Source organism: Anarrhichthys ocellatus, unplaced genomic scaffold (assembly GCF_004355925.1).
Source record: "Anarrhichthys ocellatus isolate YVR2014 unplaced genomic scaffold, GSC_Weel_1.0 scaffold93, whole genome shotgun sequence".
Lineage (NCBI taxonomy): Eukaryota > Metazoa > Chordata > Actinopteri > Perciformes > Anarhichadidae > Anarrhichthys > Anarrhichthys ocellatus.
The window spans coordinates 374,599-394,689 of record NW_022280123.1 but is presented as its reverse complement, the minus strand read 5'-3'; the positions used below and the strand labels follow the sequence as shown (position 1 = coordinate 394,689).

General features: G+C 45.3%; 3 protein-coding genes across 4 annotated transcripts in view; 2 read left to right on the top strand and 1 right to left on the bottom strand.

Annotated features, from left to right (window-relative positions):
- fa2h (fatty acid 2-hydroxylase) overlaps positions 1–1,436 on the top strand; it is a 23,727-nt gene extending 22,291 nt beyond the window's left edge. Inside the window, 5 exon segments of the mRNA XM_031875654.1 lie at positions 84–212; positions 418–590; positions 846–875; positions 877–1,099; positions 1,233–1,436. Coding sequence (XP_031731514.1) covers positions 84–212; positions 418–590; positions 846–875; positions 877–1,099; positions 1,233–1,300 — 623 coding nt within the window. The 3' untranslated portion in view covers positions 1,301–1,436.
- A 3,341-nt stretch (positions 1,437–4,777) lies between these two features.
- On the top strand, positions 4,778–13,716 carry ano10b (anoctamin 10b). Its single transcript, XM_031875643.1, has 16 exons — positions 4,778–4,939; positions 5,046–5,122; positions 6,488–6,753; positions 7,178–7,351; positions 7,716–7,853; positions 8,391–8,507; positions 8,671–8,787; positions 9,425–9,760; positions 9,912–10,094; positions 10,234–10,289; positions 10,399–10,473; positions 11,357–11,521; positions 11,617–11,808; positions 11,894–12,031; positions 12,119–12,235; positions 12,321–13,716. Exons 3-16 carry the CDS (start codon positions 6,495–6,497, stop codon positions 12,342–12,344), a joined length of 2,091 nt encoding a protein of 696 aa, XP_031731503.1. The 5' UTR covers positions 4,778–4,939; positions 5,046–5,122; positions 6,488–6,494; the 3' UTR covers positions 12,345–13,716.
- Positions 13,717–16,475: 2,759 nt separating this feature from the next.
- Positions 16,476–20,091, bottom strand: part of snrkb (SNF related kinase b) — a 24,296-nt gene continuing 20,680 nt past the window's right edge. For both annotated transcript variants that reach the window (XM_031875644.1, XM_031875645.1), the window contains exon 5: positions 16,476–19,217. In XM_031875644.1, the coding sequence (XP_031731504.1) occupies positions 18,155–19,217 (1,063 nt within the window). In that variant the 3' untranslated portion in view covers positions 16,476–18,154. The remainder of the gene's footprint in view (positions 19,218–20,091) is intronic.

Genomic DNA, 20,091 nt, shown 5'->3' with positions numbered 1-20,091 from the left:
TATATATATATATATGTATATATATATGTATATATATATATATATGTATATATATATATATTTCAAGAGAACGAGAGAATGACCATATTGCTGTGTGCTCTCTTGCTACAGGTACTGGGTACCAGTGGTGTGGCTTCCTATTGTGTTTTATTTCACTTGGCACTGCTACACCACCCTGGCTAAGGGCACCACCAGGCTCAACCTCACTTCAGGTAACACACACAAGTGCCTGCCTGAACACACAACCATACAATGCTGGTATCATGATTAAAATTAAGCACCAGAGACTTTTTCCACACTTTCATTTGCACATCTCATTTACGTACGCACACGACCCTGTAATAAATACCACGTCATCATCGCTCCAGCTAACGCGTGTGTGTATCTTATGTCACTAATCTGTGTGTGTGTTCCCAGGCATCTCTGTCCCGATACACAAGTACCTCTTCCCTCTGCTCTTTCTGATGGGCTGGTTCTTGTGGTCGTTCATCGAGTACTGCATCCATCGCTTTGTCTTTCACATGAAACCGCCGGCCCACAACTACTACCTCATCATGCTACACTTCCTGCTGCACGGACAGCACCACAAGGTACGACAAACACTGGGCCACTGAGTGACGGGCCATAAAAGTGGTTTAACCATTAGCTCCTAACTGTTTCTTGTATGCCCTTTATTGACGGTATTAAACAACTTTCTCTCTATTCCAACATAGTTTCAACCTCACTTTTGTGCTCTGAACATTATCAATTGTTGTAATTGACATTGATCATTTATGATTCTCTTTAAACGAACGTGCTTTTCATCCCGTCTCGGGTGTACGATTTCTCTTTTTCTGTCTCCGCAGTGTCCGTTCGACGGCTCTCGGCTGGTCTTCCCCCCCCGGCCTGGCCTCCCTGGTGGTGGGGAGTTTCTATCTAATCCTGTGCAGCACGCTCCCGGAGATCCTCGGGACGTCGGTGTTCGTGGGAGGACTGTGTGGCTACGTCGTGTACGACATGATCCACTACTACCTTCACTACGGTTCGCCCAAGAGAGGCTCGTACATGTACGGCCTGAAGGTCTACCATGTCAAACACCACTTTGAGCACCAGAGAGCAGGTGAGCGCTGGAAGACGGAAATTTTGAGAGACATATAGAGGTCAAGGAAGATGCTGTTGGATTTTTAGCTTTGATTCTCCATGCTTCTGTTTTTGTCTGCTGTATCTGAAGTAACAATGTAATCTCTTTCCAGGTTTTGGAATCACCTCCACGTTCTGGGACCACCCCTTCAACACAGTCATCCCCAATGAGAAGTTCTAACACAGAAACGGCTCTCCTGAAGGGCCACAGGACTTATCAACCACCCTCCCCAGCAACCAGCCCACACGCTGTAACCACCCGGACACCCGTAGTTCAATTTCCGCCGCCACAGCTTTCAAAACATCATGTGGGTGCGTCGACTGGTACGCACCGTTTCTACTCCGTGATCACTCCTGCACTGTTGCAAAGCCTTTTTGTGCCATTTTTTTATATTGTTTTGATTATTATTAACCAAACCAACATCTACTACCGCTGTGCTCTTCACCGCACTGACCTCGCCAGCCAAGTCATCGGAGGAAGGCCGGCGAGAGACACACACATGAACAGACACACACACAAGCACGGGCACATCTGTGTATTTTTTGAAGGAATTACACGATTCCTCCAGAGCTGTAGAATACTGTAGTGCACATTCAAAATCACACTGAACAAACTCCAAAAAATACTCCAAATACGCACTCTTCTATTCGCCAGCAGCACGAAGACGCGGTTGCACAGGCGCAAATGCATCTTCACTTTTAAACTTTGGTGAACTTCGACCGGCGAGGTCGCAGCCTCAACCGATAGCAAAGAAGCGCGTGTGTGTGTGCGGTTGACCCCAATCGGCACCGCCCACATAGAGCACAAATATTGCCTCATGTGTGACCATGCCCTTACACACATTAATGTTCATCAAATGTGCGCACACACACACACACACACACACATGTGTACTGTCCAAGATTCCCTCAGAGGAGGACGGAGGGAAAAGGAAGTGATAGGTGGTCGTTGAATGTGGATGTGACGGAGTGACAGAAAGTGTGTGTGAGATTGTGTGTAGAGGCGAGAGAGAGAGAGAGAGAGAGAGAGAGCCTGTGAACGGGTGAACCAACTCAGGAATGAATAACCTTCATCCTTCCTCCGCACTGTCTGCAGCTTTAATGTTCACCCAGCTACGCTGCTATACTCTGCTATGCTGCTACACTCTGCTACGCTGCTACACTCTGCTACGCTGCTATACTCTGCTACGCTGCTACACTCTGCTACGCTGCTACACTCTGCTACGCTGCTACACTCTGTTACGCTGCTACACTCTGCTACGCTGCTACATTCTGTTACGCTGCTACACTCTGCTACGCTGCTACACTCTGTTACGCTGCAGGTATTGTAACAGTCTACAGATGTTCCTTCCACTGTAGTTTTTGGAAATGGCTGTGACCAGAAAATGTTTGGTTTCAGATGTTTCAACATGCTGACAGTTGAGATTTAATTTATTCACGACCAGCAAAGCCGCAGAAGTGAAATCGTACCGTAGGGCACTAATGCAATGTAACGTTAACGTGCCATGTAAAGCAGAGTCCTACATGTTTCTAACCACTGGACATATATTTTTGCAAGTCTTTTGTAATACTTTCTCCGTTTTTTCTTTTCTTTTTTTGTCATTCATTACACAACAAAGATGTAGAAAACATATTTTGTAAGCCATTATGTACAGAAGAGGAGATTGTTTAATTACAGCAGCGTTACGTTGCCGGAGTGAGCAGATGTTTTCTTATTGGTGGCATGTGAGGAAAATGGATGTAGTGTGTTGTTATGGCATCAGAGGGACAGAGCTGAAGGAATGAGGCCGGCCTGTCAGACTTCCTGCTGTGGGGATCTCGGGGTTATTTTTTTTTTTAGTGGCCCTGCAGACCCCAGCAGGATGACGATGGATGAACCATCTGACCGGGCAGCAGGAGATCTTGATGGCGACTGGCGGATCCTCAGAATGTCTCTAAACACTCAACAGCTAAACACTGATAACTAAAGCAGAACAAACTTCATTAAAACTATTTACATAAATAGGTAGAGCAAAGTGAGAATATACTACAACTGTAGGAAATCATTTCTTATCCATGTTTCTAGTTTGAAGAAAAGACTCCCATTTACATAATATATACATGCTTTCCTACAATATGAAGAGGAATAAAATAATAATAATGACGTTTTTCCCTTAATATTCAGGGCAGCAATAATCCTCGTCGCCAAAACACTGTTTCTGATAAAACCAGTTTCACCAGGATCGAGCTTTAACTGCACCAAAATGTGACTGCAGCATATCGGTTTATATATAACCATAACACCGTCTGTCTCACGCTGCACACAGTCCAGTTGATAATGAATGCTGAACGCATCATGAAGACAGAATCCTGACTTTGATATAATGACCTCAAACATGTTGATTCAGAGAGAACCAAAGATGACGGCGATGATGATGATGATGATGATGATGATGATGAGTGTAATAACGCAAACTGATTGTGGCGGCTGCTTGGCAAAGTAAAACGATTCAGTACACACAGATCTTATTTATGTATATTTATATGACATAGATGAAAGACAACAGCTTGTACGCCTTGATCCTGACAAGTGAATATTTCCTTGTGCTAAATTATGCAGCGTAAAATAATATTTCCTAAATCTGTTTACTTTAATTTCTTATAACTTTTATTTTGGAATTTTAAGTGTATATGCAAATGCAAAAAACGTATTTGTAAATAAATGTCTATATATTTCTGATGTCAGTCTGTCTTGTACTTTTTCTTTGATCACTGTTTATTATACATTTCCGTGGTTAAGAGATCAACAACATCATTAAGATTCATCTTTATGGGGGCATGAATGCTTAAATAACATGGAAACCCATCAAATATTTGTTAAGATATTACAGTTCAGACCAAAGTGGTAGTCTGAAAAACCAACATTGCCCTTCCTATACATTCAGAATAGTTTAAGAGGTGCTACAATATCGCCAAGGGACATTCAGAGAGCTCCATATTATGTTTAACATAAAGCATTGGTTGCCTACCAGGGACCACAATGTGGGGATGTTGGTACGTCAGACGATTGGTCCACCATTTTAGTCCAGACTGAAATATCAATATTCGATAAATATGACATTTTTTGACATTCATGGTCCCCAGAGGATGACACACACTGACCTTAGGGATCCCCTGACTTTTCCTCTAGCACCACAAGGTTGATATTTAGTGTTTTAGTGAAACGCTTTGACGTCATCTGAACTTTGTCTATTTATGTAGCGCCACCACCAGGTCCACAGTTGACTTTGTCCAAGACTTTTATTAATATCTTCTTTGCAAAACAAACGACATTACCTTCAGCCTCAGTTTTACTTTGTGTTTGCTGCTAATTAGTGCATGTTAGCATGCTAACATGATAACCATTTTACGCCCTTTAACATTCCTCTCATGACCCCTTTTAGGGTTTCAACCCTCAGGTTGAGAACCACTGTTGTGGTGGCATGTGGTTAATTAGTGTCAAACATTGGAGTATCTTTTTGTTTGGATACAGTAAAGGTCAGCAGTGCTCTACTCTGGTTCTACCCGACATGTGTTTAAAAGCAGCAGATTGTCTTGGAAGTTTCGATCCAAAGTGTAGTTGCCCCGGAGCATATACAGCAGAGCCGGGTGGAGCAGTAGGACCCAGTAGCAGCAGTGAAACAGCAGCAGAGCGCTGGCAGGAAGGAGGAGTCTGAATATGGACCAAACAACCCTCCACACCCTGCAGTCTGTGGAAGTTCCTCCGCATTCCTGACATATACACACACACACACACACATACCCGCACAATAAACTGGGAGGAACCACACACTGAGGCGGGGTAAGTGTGTGCAGAGAGTGAGATTGTGTTGTTTCTGGTGTTCTATTCAGGAAACCTGAACAGCTGTTGTCTTCATGTTCCTTTGTGTGTGTGTGTGTCCAAACAGGAGTTCGGAGGAGGGGTTGTGGGCCCGCTGTAGGACCAGAGACCAACCAGTACCTCATCATCTACGCTCCCTGCCAGGTGCTGTATTTCCTGACTCAGCCTCTGTTCCCCTGTATACGTCTCTCTCTCTTCCTCGCTGTCACTGTCTGTTTAAACATAACCCTATCACCATAGGAGGGACGGTATCACTTTCAGTTGTGTCTTCCTGTGTCTCTGTCTGTGTGTCAGTGTTACCTTCAAGTCCAGTAGCGATGCAGTCAAATCAGAGGAAGTTCTTTTCTTTTATCTGCTGTTTTTGCCAAAGTAACCACAATGACTTCCTGTGAAGCGGAACATTTTCGTGTAGGTTCATATCTGAAGGGTGCAGCAAGTAACTGAAATGAGTTAGCAAGTACAGTGTGCAGATTCCTGGAAAGATTATGCCTAAAGTTGCTGCCTGTTTAGTCTCACTTAACCAGCCTAATGCTGTTATGATGCAATAGCTGGTGATGCAAATGCAGAAATGAAAGATGAAAACTGTCAAGATGTGACTGCACTCAAATATGTAAATGATTGATTATGAAAAAGTCATCTCAGAAAGGTGTTTGCAAAGGTTGTTTGGTGGCACACTAACAGAGTCCTTAAACAGGTGTAATAAGCCCTGACTAATAAAACAGTTTTTTATTGCCTTATGACTTTAATCAGCTCATAAAAAGATTAATAAATAAAGTAACGACAGTGACATATGCATGCTACCATGCTCACATTTGCAATGCTAACATGCTGGTGTTAAGAGGGTTTAATGTTTACCATGGACTTCATCTTAAGTTAGCATGTTAGCACTCCCACATTTGTTTATTAACACAAAGTAGGTGAATGTCTGAACCAAATGTCATGACAATCCACCCTGTAGTTGTCGAGACATCTCCTTAAACAGCGCAAATGTCAACCTCATGGTTTTTGCTGGAGGAAACGTCAGTCGATCAATAAAGTCACTAGCATTCAACCTCTGGTAACCATGAATGTCTGTGCACAACGTTGTCCAAATCCATCTTGCAGATATTAAGATATTTCCCAGAATAAGTGAAAACTTTGATCCACATTTGGCGCGACATGTAAAGTCAGATCACCAAATTCATTTGAATTCCTCCTCTGGGCACCGTGAATGTTGTGGAAGTATTTCACTGGAAGGCAATAATGTCAACCCCTTGGTGGCACGATAGAAAAAGTCAGGGACCGCTAATGTCAGTAGGATTTATCCTCTGGGGACCATGTACAAATGTTAGGATATTTTGTAGAAAACCTCGCAATTCTTTTTACAGTGTCACCAAACCTAGACTAGTTATTTGGACATGATCTACCCCCCTAGCTCCTCTATTGGGAGATGTTTAGGATGGAGAACAGTGAACGTAACAGCGGACGGTATCCGCAAACTAAAACTGTTTTGTTAACATTTCTTCACAGTCTCAGCATGAGTAAGGCAGGTGGTGATGAAGGTGGTGGCAGCAGCAGTGAAACAGCCGAGCAGCCGGAGGCTAAGACTCCAGCGGGAGCGGCCCTGAGCAAACTGAGTGCTACCACCGTTGGACCGGACTGGACCAAAGTTAGTTGCCCCTGCTGTGTGTCGGAGCGGGTCGAGCCGTTGGTTCTGGTGAAGCTCGGAGAGAAGGTTCGCCCTGAGACGAAAAGGTGGCTCATCAGAGTGATCGGAGCGCCTCAGAAAGATGGAGGTGAGGGCTCGAATAACAGCGATGAGCTGCAGGAGTCCTGTCGGGCTCACTTTTCCGTCTGCATCGATTGCAACCCTGCAAAGAAAAGCATGCATATCAAACACGTATGAGCCTTTCTCTCTCTCATACTGAAAGTCTATGGAACAGAAGACTGATTGCCTGAAGGGTCTCCAGCATCATTTCTTTGCTGATGACACTCAACATTCTTTTTATTTTTTCGAGCATCTCATCTTGTCCCATTGAATGTCACATCAAAACATAAAGCTCAACCTAACTAAGACAGAACTCCTTAACTTCTCAAAGAAATCACACCCAAATCGTTTCCCATTCCCTGCATGTGTTGATAATATATCAACAACTGAAGTTTTTGCTGTTGAAGGAATGCGACCAGCTACAAAATAAGAGTTTGACTGTCTCTCCCCAGGTGCTGCATTACTGGCCCACCCGGGCGAGGAGGCCACTGGTGACATCATCGTGCTCTCCGCCCCGCGCTGTACGTTACTTAAAGCCACTGAAGAGTTGGGTCTGTGTAAGACTTACCGCAGCGGGGAAATGGAAGCCTTCTCCTACAACGACAGAGACAACTTTAATGATTCAGGTACAGCAGTAGAGCCTCCGACGTGTGCAGGCACACTTTGACTTTCACAAACACTCAATAAAATCTATTCTGAGGCAAATTATATCACCGGTACAGACGATGTAATGCAAAAAAAAACATTCCCCATTCCAAAATATATTATCTTATTTCTAATGTGTTCTCTTATCATTTTCCTGCACAACCATCTGGCGACCCCCTGAAATGATCTTGCGACCCCCTTTGTGGGTCCCGACCCCTATAGGTTAAAATAAAACACTGATCTAAAGCACCAGTGTGCCTAAGTACAGCCTCACAGATTCTGGTGTGTGTTTGTATTCATCGCTGGCTATAGTTATGTATCAGTGTCCATTCACGTGTGTGACAGACAACATGGAGGTGTTCCTGACCCTGGCGGAGCGGCAGTACATCGTGAAGTATGAGCTGGATGGTCTGCGGGCGCAGAGAGACCTGAGGATACCCGGCCTGTCTGACAGACACACACTGCAACACCGTGACAACATCTGTGAGTGCTCTCACTGTCAGTATTGGGCAGACACGACGTACACACAGTGGAAAGATATCCATCAAGAACAAAATGATTTATTGGGAGGATTTCTGTTTTTGCAATTTGTTAATTAATTTGATCATTTCAATGAATACCTCGGGACAAAGATGGAAACACACACACACTACTTGTTAAGATGTTTTTTGCAGTAGACTCATCTCTTCACATTGCAGACTCTCATCCAGTTCATATACAACATTTTGAGCAATCTCTCCATCACTTAGGAGCATGTTGACAGCAATGTTGTAAATACTCAACGTTCAGCCAGCATCCACGTGCACTATTTACATCTATGGCTCGCTGACCTCAGCTGTTCTGCTCTCCTCTCCTCACATTCCATCAAGAAATTGCTTTGGTCAGCATCAGCCTCAGAGTGCGTCACGCACCGACTAAGTGTGTGTGTGTTACTGCATACAGTGTGGATTAGTCGTTGCATCTGTCCTCAAGGCCTCAAGGTGTTTTTAGTCATGGGTGTAAAAGTGAATGTTGTTGCAGGGCGGAAGCTTGGGTCAGCTGGTGTTATTGTGGACACGCTTCCCATCCACAACCCGGACCAGCTGAAGGATCTCAGTGAGGCCTGGTATGCTGGGAATCAGCTGGCTCAGCCTCTGGGTGGGTGTAAATACAACAAACACAAACACACACACAGTACCACATGACTGAACTCCCACATGCAGAAAGTGATGCGAATTTGCAAAGATTGCAATGGCTGTCTCTTGAATGAATCGATCCATGCATACACTTACACCAGACACCTGTCTGCTGCTTTGTCCAGATTCAGTCAATGGGTATTTTGGAAGCTCTGTGGCTTTCTACTTCAGCTTCCTTGATTTCTACACCTGGTCTCTGCTCCCACCAGCGATACTGGGCCTGACCATCACATACTTCTCAGGTAGGTGTGCGCATTTCTCTTTTACTTTGGTGAATGTACACTTTTACCACTATAATGGAGACATATGCAATTATTTTGCAAGCTACTAGGCTACTTTAAGCAGAAATCTGTTCACACCGTGAAAGTATCTTAAAAGGCCGGTTTGTTGCAGCACATATTACAGGTGAAGCAGCAGTTAGAGCTTGAAATTACTCTGGCCGCCATGTGACGCTTTACACCAAACAGATTGAAACAATAATAAAGGTCTGCTCAAGTGAGGCTATAATATTCATTAAAAAAAGAGAAGCCTTGCTAATCTTATCAATGGAAGCCAAGAACGGTCGTTGCAATCATGTTACATAATCCCTTTATCTTAAAAACTACATCACAAGCTAATTATCTTGGGAAACAACCTTTTGTTTTTTTTAAGATACGTATTCCGTATTACCGGAAGACTTTAACAACTCTCTCATCAAGACATCAAGACAGACAGGTAGGGTTCAGGCGTTAACATAAATGCACATGAGCTTACCGGCCTGGATAGAACAGTCCAAACAGAAGTAACAAAGTCTGCGTGTAAACAGGAACAGGCCACAAAAATGTCTCATTCAGTATTTCAACCTGACAGTGTCAACCGAGTTCTTCTCGCCCGTCACAGGTGAGGTCCAGAAGGAGATGGAGGAGTCCCTCTCGGGCTCTCCGGTCACAAGTGACGACGACTCGGGGACGGCCGTCAGCGGTCACATTATCCAGGCGGTCTTCAGCATGCTCTGGTCCACGGTGGTCATGGAGCTGTGGAAGCGTCGGAGCTCCTCCCTGTCCTACCGATGGGGGACCATGCACCTCGCCGAGCGCTTCGCCGAACCCCGACCCGGCTTCCACGGCGGCATCGGGGTCAACCCCGTGACAGGTCGCATGGAGCCGCTCTTTCCTGACTGGCAGAGGGACCTGCGTATGGCACTGGTGTCAATCCCAGTGGTGGGGCTCTTTCTAGGTACAGCTTCAAATGTGAATTGAACAAACTCATCAGTGCACGTTATTGAAACTTAGCAGAAAAAAATATGCTCTGCCCTTTAAAGATGGCAAACTTCTCAGCTCTTCCTTCCGTCCTCGTGTCCCCTGCCCTGTCACATCTCTCTTTGCAGGCTTGGTGGTTCTGGGGATGCTGTGCTTCTACTGGGGGGAGGCCCAGGTGCAAGAGCTCCACAAAGACTGGGACTCCCTGCTGTCTCAGACTCTGCTCTACGTCCCCTCAGTGCTTCACATCAGCTACACAAATGTGCTGGCGACTGTTTACAGGACGGTGGCAAAGTCCCTGACTGAATACGGTGAGCAAGATGGAGGAAACGGCATGGGGGTGGGGGGAGAGTGATAAAATCATCAGCTGATGAGGTCGTGTAATTGTACCAATAGTATTGTTCATAATGCTTGTGATCAGCCAATCATTTCCCTTATGTCTCCCTTTAGAGAACCACAGAGAGGAGTCCGCCTTCGAGAACCATCTGACAGCCAAAGTCTTGGTGGTGAGTTCCTCCTCGCCCCTGCACTCCTCTCCAACCATTACCTCCTACCTCCTCTTAACCCAGCAGCCTCTTTCACCCGGCTCTTGTCTCTCTCTCTCTTCCCCTCCAGTTCACCTTCTTCAACTACTTTGCAGTGCTCTTCCACATTGCCTTCTTCAAGCAGGACGTGCCTTTGCTTCGCAAGGTAACAGCAGCAAATCTTACTGTTGTGTCTTCAAGCGGGGACCCCAGTGATTTAGCAATGCACTTCCCTAAACTTGGCCAAAAAAAAAGAAAAGAGAATGGCATGAGTCGATGTGGTAGAGGCCAAGATATCCTGGGGCCCGACTCATTTACCATGCTGGTAATGTTAATACTTAATCTGTTTGATTTAAATGGGGGAAAAGGGCTCTGATCTCATCAGTTTCCGTGATTGCTTGGCATGTCGATATAAATATTAACTTTGGTCGGCATGTAAATCAGTAAACCAGCGAACACTCATTTCTGGCGTTGTTGCGTTGGGTGGGAGATGTGAGCGTCTCTAATGATATCGACCACAAACATTCTCCCTGCGAGATCTAATCTGCAGCGTTTCATTAACTTACTCTCATTCAGCGAGAGTATTCTCATACCTCTTCCCACCATTTTCTCCTCTGCTTAAAAAACTCTGAAGCTTCTTAAAAGTCCTCACCGCCGACTCCAAACAAAAGCTCTTGTTAAGGGCGAAGACGCTTTGTGGATATCTGTTATCTTTAGCAGGAACTTGTCCTAACTGTAAGGGGAGATTGTTAAACACGTCATAATTCTAAGAGTTGTCTTAGAGTTCCGTCACAAGGGCCAACTCTTTGTACTAGGATGCTTTATCAATATGGCCCCTTCTGACTAATGTGGGTCAAGGCCCAAAAATGCTGGATCCCACAATTCCCATAATGCAACTTGATTTTCACCTCACTTCATTTATTTTGCCTGACATCATGTTCCTTTTAGCCATATGCCTGTTGGGAGGGGAGGTTATTTGTTTTTGCTCTAACCAGTGACGTCAGTGAATGAAATAAAAAAGTTCACCGTTTGTCTTTGTCCGTCTGAAGCGTCTGGCGTCTCTGCTGATAATCACCCAGCTGCTGAACCAGGTGACAGAGGTGCTCATTCCCTTCCTGGTGGACCGGTTCATCAGCGCCCCCCATAGGACAGAGAGCGAAGACGACCCACAGGAGGACAAATTTAGGAACCAAAGCACCCTGCCTGCTTTCCCTGTGAGTGTGCAGTATTCAGAGAAAGCGCATATCGAAACAGGGATTAAAAAAACCACTCTGGCGGCGTCTGACACAGCTTCTCGTTTTCGTCACAGGGCTTGTTTGCAGAGTACATCGAGCTCCTGGTGCAGTTTGGGTATTTGAGTCTTTTCTCCTGCGTGTTTCCCCTGACGGCCGTGCTGCTGCTCATCAATAACCTAACGGAGATCCGAACGGACGCCTACAAGATCTGCAAACTCTTCCGGAAACCCTTCTCCCCCCCTGCGGCGAACATGCGCGTGTGGCAGGTCAGCAGAAAACACAACGCACAATAGAAATGAGACGCAGCCGTTACGTAGAGTGAACACATCTCGTCATTGTCCTGTGTTTCAGATTGCCTTCGAGGTCCTGAGCTTTGTCTCCGTCGTGTCCAACTGCTGGCTGCTGCTGCTGTCGCCGTGGTTGCAAAAGCTGTTTCAGGAGGGCGGGTGGAGCAGCACACACGTTCTGCTGTTGGCTGTTTTGGTGGAGGTAAGAGGGAGTCGGGAGGGGTCAGTAGTGAGAGTCACATGAACAATGATCACAGCATGACGTTTTCACCTCTGTGTTTGTTTGCAGCACGTGCTGATCTTGGTTAAGGTGGTTTTAGCGGTGCTGATACCTGATGAACCGGACTGGGTCCGAAAGAAGAGGGAGCACATTGAGTTCACGTCCATGCAGGCCTTGAGAGAGCAGGTAAGCCCTCCACCATACATTTCATTATTTCGCATATTGGTGTTCCACCTCATTAGCGTGACAACTCTCCTTTCTTCTCTTCCAGAAGCTGCATTGTGAAGGATCTTGATTGCGTTTCAAAGTGTTGAGGCGTTGCTTGTGTTGTGCTGTGCTCGGCTGCTTCAACTCGAAGATAGTACCAACCTCAGTGTTGCGTGGACCCACAGAGGAGAAGAGTCTTAGCTCTTCAGCAGGGCCCACAATGCATTCCGCTGTGCCCCAAATACTGCCCCAGTAGACTTTAGTATTCCTGCTGCTCTCACTAGTTATGGTGCTTTCGCAACGTACACCATTTGAAATGCACACTCATATTACATGTACACTGCAAGTGCCATTGAAACAGCAGCTAAAAAGTGTTCAAAAAATATGTATTAGACTACAAATGGAATGTATTGATTATGTGTGCAGACGCCTTTAAAAAAGACTCTCTGGTACGATACTGGAGGTTTCCTCAGGGTGTGTCTGGATTTAACGAGGGCAACTGAAGAGGTCTTGTGAAGTCACTGTGGCCACAGTATGTACAGTCAGTAGTTTCAGTAGTAAAGGACAGACAGGACAGAGTATTTGAGGTAATGGTGAGGGTCAGGGGCAGGCAGAATACTTGACAGTACTTGACAGACTTCGTCGGGAGTGGGACTCTTTCAGGAGTATTTTTGCTCAGATTATTGATAAGCCATAGTGTTCAGGATTCACAATAGGAGGACAGTACCATCCCTGGACGGATTATAAGATAAGATAAAAAGATGAAACTATATTTATGTGTTGTTTGCACTGTTAGCGCTGTAAGCACCTTTAGATGCGAGCTAAGCAGTCGCCATATTGAGAGGCAACGCTCTGAATTTCGCACTTAGCAACTTCATTCAATATTTTTGTGAAAGGTTGGTATCATAATAAAGAAACCACGAGAATTATTACCCAGCTGTGCAGTTCCGCTCAGGTCAGCATTACAGCGTTTCTATGCTCTCATCAGTCTGAATTCAGCTGTTTTCAGTAAAAAAAAAGAAAGAATCTGTAATAAACCCAGTGTTTGCTAGTAAACAGCACATAGACAAAGATAGACACTAGCTGGTGAACATAATTAAATGTTTAGCAGCTAAAGGAGAGTGAATATTGGATATTCGGTGGATAGAAACCCAACCCAACAACAATGTTGTGTTTACAGTTAGTTGTGCTGCCCCCAAGTGGGCAAAACACAATGATTGTTCTATAATAGGTTTACAACTGTGACTCAATTCACTTTGTTGTCTGAATTGATGTTGAAGACCTTGTAAGAAATCGGGAAACGCGCTTAAAGATTTGCCTCTGGTTGTTAAGTTAGAAGGAAATGTTGCTCTTGTATCCTCCCTTGATGGTACTGCCCTCTCCTTAAATAATAAGAGTACGCTTATAGGACCGTGGCACACCTGTAACATGAGATGAATAAAGCAAACTATGGACCAAGATTTGATTTGCATTGTGTTTTCAGTCTTCACTCGCCTGCCAATCTGCTGTGTGCCTCTAAGAATGACTGCTTGAGTTCACTGTGCTGCAACGACTAATTCACCCTATCGTCTGTCGCTTCACACTCACACTTCTGGTGTTTTTTCACTGTTCACTGCTGGCTACATTTGGCTTAATATAATGAATGAAGTCCACATATTTCTTCCATACTTGCTTGACAGTGGTGTATTGTTTTTCCTTGTGAGTTATTGATTTTAAGAGTTAGTATTCTTTGCAGCCACCAGGAGGCACTATACACTCTCCATGTAATTCCACAGCTTTTCACAATACAGGCCCAGGTGGCTGCAGTAGGACTGCCTCAGTGAAGGTGCAGATGCATAAGGGGGGTGAGACTTCCTCATGCGGCAGTAAATGTGCACTCCTGACACTGATCATAAAACTTGCTGTTTGTTTGTGTGTGTCTGTATGTGTGTGTGTGCTCTGTTGTGAAGGGTTGTGAAGAGATAGTGAAGATTAAAACTATTAGATTTCAGGTCAGAAAACAGAGGTGGCAATGTTTGCCGGTTGTCCTTCAATAAACTCACTGAAGGAAACTGGTTGTTTGTTGTGTCTACTCTTTGAAAGGAATCAACCTCTCCAACCCTCTTTACTCCATTTATTTGACAGCTGCGGTTAGTTTCTCTTCTAGAGCTGAAATGATTAGTGGATTTATCATTTAGTCAATTTAGAAATGGAAGAATTCAACTTTGAAGTCATATTTCAAGCCAAAATGCTAAACATTCCCTTAGTTTTGTCTGATTGTAAACCAAATATCGCCACAACAAACATGTTAAGGCATTACTTTGGGCTTTAAGAAATTATGATAAGCCTCTCACAAATCAGATTTATTGATAATGAAAAGAATCGACGATGAAAAGAATCAGTTCCAACCTTATACTTAACAGATGACAAACAAAACATGTGATGACCATATGAACTACAGTATAATGGTTATGATTGTTGTAGATGAAACAGGGGGTTTTTGATATCAAAGGTGGGGCGACACAGTGATCAGTGCGAGCACAAATCCTCAAAAGGGCAAGATTTCAAAATGTATCTCCTCTCACAATGTTTGAACTAGACACTCCATACAGCTCCATACTTTAATAAATACTGCCAACACTTCAAAGATTTTATATCTCAGGCAAGCTTCCATACGAAGACACTTCATCCGCCCAGCTTTTGTAATGATAATCATCATGTCATTTACCATTTACATCTTCTAGGCCTTGGTCATCACTAATCACAGAAGACATTAATTGTTGGATTTATTCATTTTATAAAAGAAGACGCTGTTGTTTTATGCATGGATTGGAAAGCTTCCGAAAGGGACACAATCGCACGGGAGCTTCTGTTGGAAAGATACAGAGCGGCTTTGGCTCAGAGGGAGAGCAGGTTGTCATCAGACGCCCCGGATCCTCCAGTCCGCACCTTGAAGTGTCAAGACACTGAACCCACAGACTGCTCCCTTAGGCCAAACCATCGGTGTGTGAATGAGCGGGAAAGTGACCATTTACCATGTACAACGGTGACAGAGCGGAGGCATTTTAAAGTGAATTTGTAGACCACAGCATGCCAGAGATATTCTAAAAACTGTAATTACATTGTATAATGCAGCAGAAAACATTATGAAATGTGACGGTTGACATTGTGGAGTTAAGCATTGCTATTTCCACATACCTGCGTGATAGGAACATGAGAGATAGAGTAGTATCTTGTGAGCCTCATCTTCTACCTGGGAGTAAGGCGTTTGTTTTTGTAATCGCAATGTGCATTGTAATGTAATGATAAGTAGTTAAAAGTGATTGACATTTAAGTTACATTTAAGACCCTTTAACAGAACAGTGTGTCGGATTTGGTGGTAGTGCTGTGGTTGCAGGTTGCAACCAGCTGAATACCCCTCTGCTCACTTCTCCCTTTTCCAAGACTGCGATGACTTGAGCCGCCTCGTGTCAAACTGTGGTAACGACATTCGCCTGAGTCACAGGCCTTCCTCACCGTAAGAACACCGTAAGAACACCAGTTTATGAGCAGCAGAAGTCAGGCGGGGGGGCTGAGGGTATCATGGTTTTGCTCTCTGTAGCTCATGTTACCGCAGTTTCTCAAGCGTGTTGGAGAACTACAGTGGCCTTCAGGTAACGTAGTTTGTCCCTTCTGGGCTACTGTAAAAACGCGGCAGTGCAACAGGGCAGACGCTGTGAAGGGGACCCTCTCCCCATGTACATATGAAGGGCTCATTCTAAGCTAGGCCTCCAGCATTTTCTGGAGGACGAACACACACAAAGAACACATTACAGACACACAAATTCAAATATAAAAAGCATGTCATTTGACTGTGGCACTTTGGATGTCAATGTCTATCATAGAACATATACTAGAAGTTCACAAAGCAGCTAAAGATGCCACTGGAATTAAAAATATGTTGTATATGCTCTAAATATTAAACAATATTAGACAGCTGGTTATGAGAATACAATATCTTACCTCTGAGCTTCAGCTCAGTTGGTCTGTATAAAGTTCTTCTTCTCAGATGACATCCATTGATGCCATATCTACAAGGGCATGACAAATAACAGCACCCGTCTTAACCTGGCTGGTAACCCAGCCTGGTCCAGAAGGGGCTATTTAGTTTCTGGTGTGTGTGTGTGTGTGTGGGAGCAACAACACTGTACAGTATCACTGTCCACGTTCTCTATAAAGCACACTGCACACATTCATCCTGTTGATTTAATCCATTTTAATAAATAAATACAGAAAAATATGTTCCCAGCTCCATGGAGACGTGGTCCTAGTTACAATGCAGGTCAGTAGACGCAGACACACTGAGGGGAGACGGGCTGCAATCGCACAGGAACAAATAAAGTGATTTTTATCCCCTGTCTGCACAGATTTCATGCTTTTCATGGCGGATGATATAATCAGATTTCACGTGACATCCGCTGCTTATGTAGTCGGGCACCGTCCAATCAACAGGTCGTACGCCTAAACTCCAACGAGTTGTACCCGTGAAGTAGTGAGTGATTGGAATACGCTCTCTTTACTGAGCTATAGGAGGAATCTTTCGCTTATTGTACAGCTTTGGCCTTCTTTAACCTTACAAAATATCTCAATTATTGTCTCAGCTTCTAAAGAGAAAAAAATATACAGTATGAGAAAATAGAGAAACACACTGAGGCATTATATGGTATACTAATACCATACGGAGGGACTCCTCAGCTACGTAATAAGGTATCACGTCATTCGGTCTAAATGACCAACAAATCTAATCTATCAGTCCAAGGACAGAGCGTGTATAAACCTGCTGCAGTAGTCGCACTGTGTGCAATTCATCATTCAGTAGATTACCTCAAGGTACTTACAGTTACACAAGAACAACGTCCCGTCAGATCCAAGACACATGGAGGTATATTGTGATAAATAACAGTAATAACATGCACAAAGTCACATGTCTCTTCAGAGAATTCATATCTTTGACAGTCATATAAAAAAAAAAAAAGAAACTTCATATCTGCACATCCAAAATAAATCTGTTATGATCAAATATGATTAAACTGTTCAGGGAGAATAAAAAGAACAAGTTCAAATACAATGGAAGACCTGCATCCCAATCAATGACCAATGACCCTATCAACAGTATGATACAGTATGTTAGGACACCTCATTAGGTTAACAGTACAGAAAATCATATCGTCATCTCAGACTTAGGCATATATTACACAGTATCATATCGTATCATATACCACATCATATCATAACAGTCTCATTCTTTGTAGAATAGAGCTGACGTTCAGAGCTGTGTAACCAATGAGAAGCAGGTTGTGCAAAGGGAAGAGAAAAGGAGTGCTACTCTGTAGCAAAGCTGGTTCAAACTTTATTCTAATTCACGTATTATAAAATCATGGATCGACTGAGTGCTAGACCATTCTGACTTTTAGAGCTTTATTTTACCAGTCAGCACCAAAATGACACGGTGGCCATGCATGTACAGTATCAACGTATGTAGGCACCTCTTAAACAAACAAACAAAGAAGACTATAGCTTATTCAATTAAAACGTTTTATGTCTATCTATTCCTGTCGTCATCTCTCCTGTAGGTCCGGTATTGTTTCTGAGCAACAGACGGGACACCGTCTAGTCGCTGTTCACAGCAATGCAACCGCATGAGGTTCAGCTGATGTCTGACTACTGTGCTGTACACCACCGCTAGCTTAACACGTTAACGTTTATCACATGAGCACGACGCTAGGGCCGAGTGTTTGTAGGTGTGAGGCTGTACACGTCGCGTCCCGTACGCTGAGGGTCTTTTGCTCTCCTGCCTCGAGGTCAGCATGGAGCTCGGCGCTCTGACGCCGGCTATCTGCCCACAGCCAAACTGAGGCCGCGCGCAGGCTGGGTTTTCACCTATAGCACGTGGCAGCAGTTGTACTGAGCCAGCGGCAGGATCTTGGGCTTGTTGTGTGTCGGTATGTTGAAGGCCAGAGCCTTCTCGCACAGGGGGAACTGAAAGAGTCTCTCGCGCAGCTTGAGGCTGTGCCGCTTCCCCTGCTCCGCCCTCGGAGCGGCCTCGTTGTGGGGTTGAGATCTGTCCGCCGAGGGGTCGTCTCTCCCGCCCTCCTCCGTTTTCTCGTCTCGCGCTCCTTCTCGTCCCGTTTTTTGCGACTCCTTCTCGTTCGGCGCCAGTCTGAAGGAGGACGCGGATTCAGGGAGGAGAGGAGGAGGTTTGTTGGTGTTGTTGTTAGGTTCTGTCTCCTCGCCCCGTCCTTCCTCTGGGCTTGTGGAGTCCGCCGGCCCCTGACAGCACGGCACCCCCAAACCAGGCAGAGACGACGGTGGGACTTCAGGTGTCTGACTGAGCGCTTTGTCTCCGTGACTGACTGGCTGGTCGGAAATCACGCATCCACTGTCTTCTTTCTCTATTTCCATTCCTTCCTGCTCCTCCTCTCCCTCCTCCATAATCTCCACTAAGCTTCCTAATTCTTCTTTTTGTTCCTCCTCCCTGCACTCTTGATCATCTGCACCATCAACCATCTCCTCAGCTTCTTTTTCCGGCTCTGCTACAAACAAAGACACCAAACATTCACCCTCTTTTGCCAAAACTCCCTCCTCCTCCTCCTCCTCTTCCTCTTCCTCTTCCTCCTCTTCCTCCTCGCAGATCTGCTGTAGCGCGGGAAGGTTCTTGGTGACCGGAGGCTCCTCGGCCGGAGGCGGACGGAGGACGAAGCTGAGGCTGGGCTGCCAGGGGCCTGGAAAAGCCTGCTGAGGTGGGGGCCTCGCCGCAAGCAGGTCCCCGCACTCGGGTGCTCCCGAGCGGGGAGAGCTGGGAGAGAGGGCCCCCGAGAGCCAGTGCGGCGGGGCCTCCGGGCTGAGCAGCGCGTCGTCGAGCCCCTGCAGCCAGCCGTGAGCCTCGATCTCCTCGAGCGAGGCGCGGCCAGACGGGTCCTTCTGGAGCATCCTGGAGATCAGGCTGATGGGGAAACGACAGAGAGGATTATTGTTTCCATGCAAAGAACATAAACTGAAGATTACATGCTTTATGCCGTACATCACATTTTGTTGAACAGCCAATACAACAACTGAATTGACAAAGATAAGTATCTGATTAATATCTGAGATAGGTCATCGCCACGCATCTTAACATAAATGAGTTGATAATGTCCAGAAGGTTGTTCTGTTCCATTCAAACGCACCATCATGTGACCTGCGGCTGAGTCATATGACTAGAGCCGTCTCAGATATCGCAGGATGTGTTTGCGGCTACAGATAATTGAACAAACCATTTGGTGGAGGGTATTTCTGCCTGTTGCCTTCTGGGGAACAGGAAATCAGTGTAAAAAGGTGTTCATTCATTTCAGAGAAACAACTGCATGCAGCTGTTTCACACGTGCAACCTGTACTGCTGCTGTTGCTGTTTATTAATGGTGCATTACGTACAGCACTCACTCAGGCTGAGTAAAACATTGTTGATTATTCAAACGGGATCACAAAGTCTATTTTAGGACCGTGAATCGCCACCTTATCGTGGTGGAGGAGTTTGAGTGGCTCAGTGATCCTGGGAGCTATGTTGTCCAGGGCATTAGCCCCTGGTAGGGTCTCCCAAGGCAAACAGGTTTCAGGGGAGAGCCCAGACTAAGAGCGGTTCAAAACAACCCCTATGATAGTTAGCCCACGGACTACAGCCACCTCGCCCGGACCAGGGAAACCGGGGCACCCTCCCGGAGCCAGACCCAGGAGGGGAGCTCGTAGGCGAGCGTCTGGTGGCCGGGCCTTTGCCCATGGGGCCCGGTCGGGCTCAGCCCGAATAAACACCATGGAGCAGCCACCCTGTGGACCCACCACCC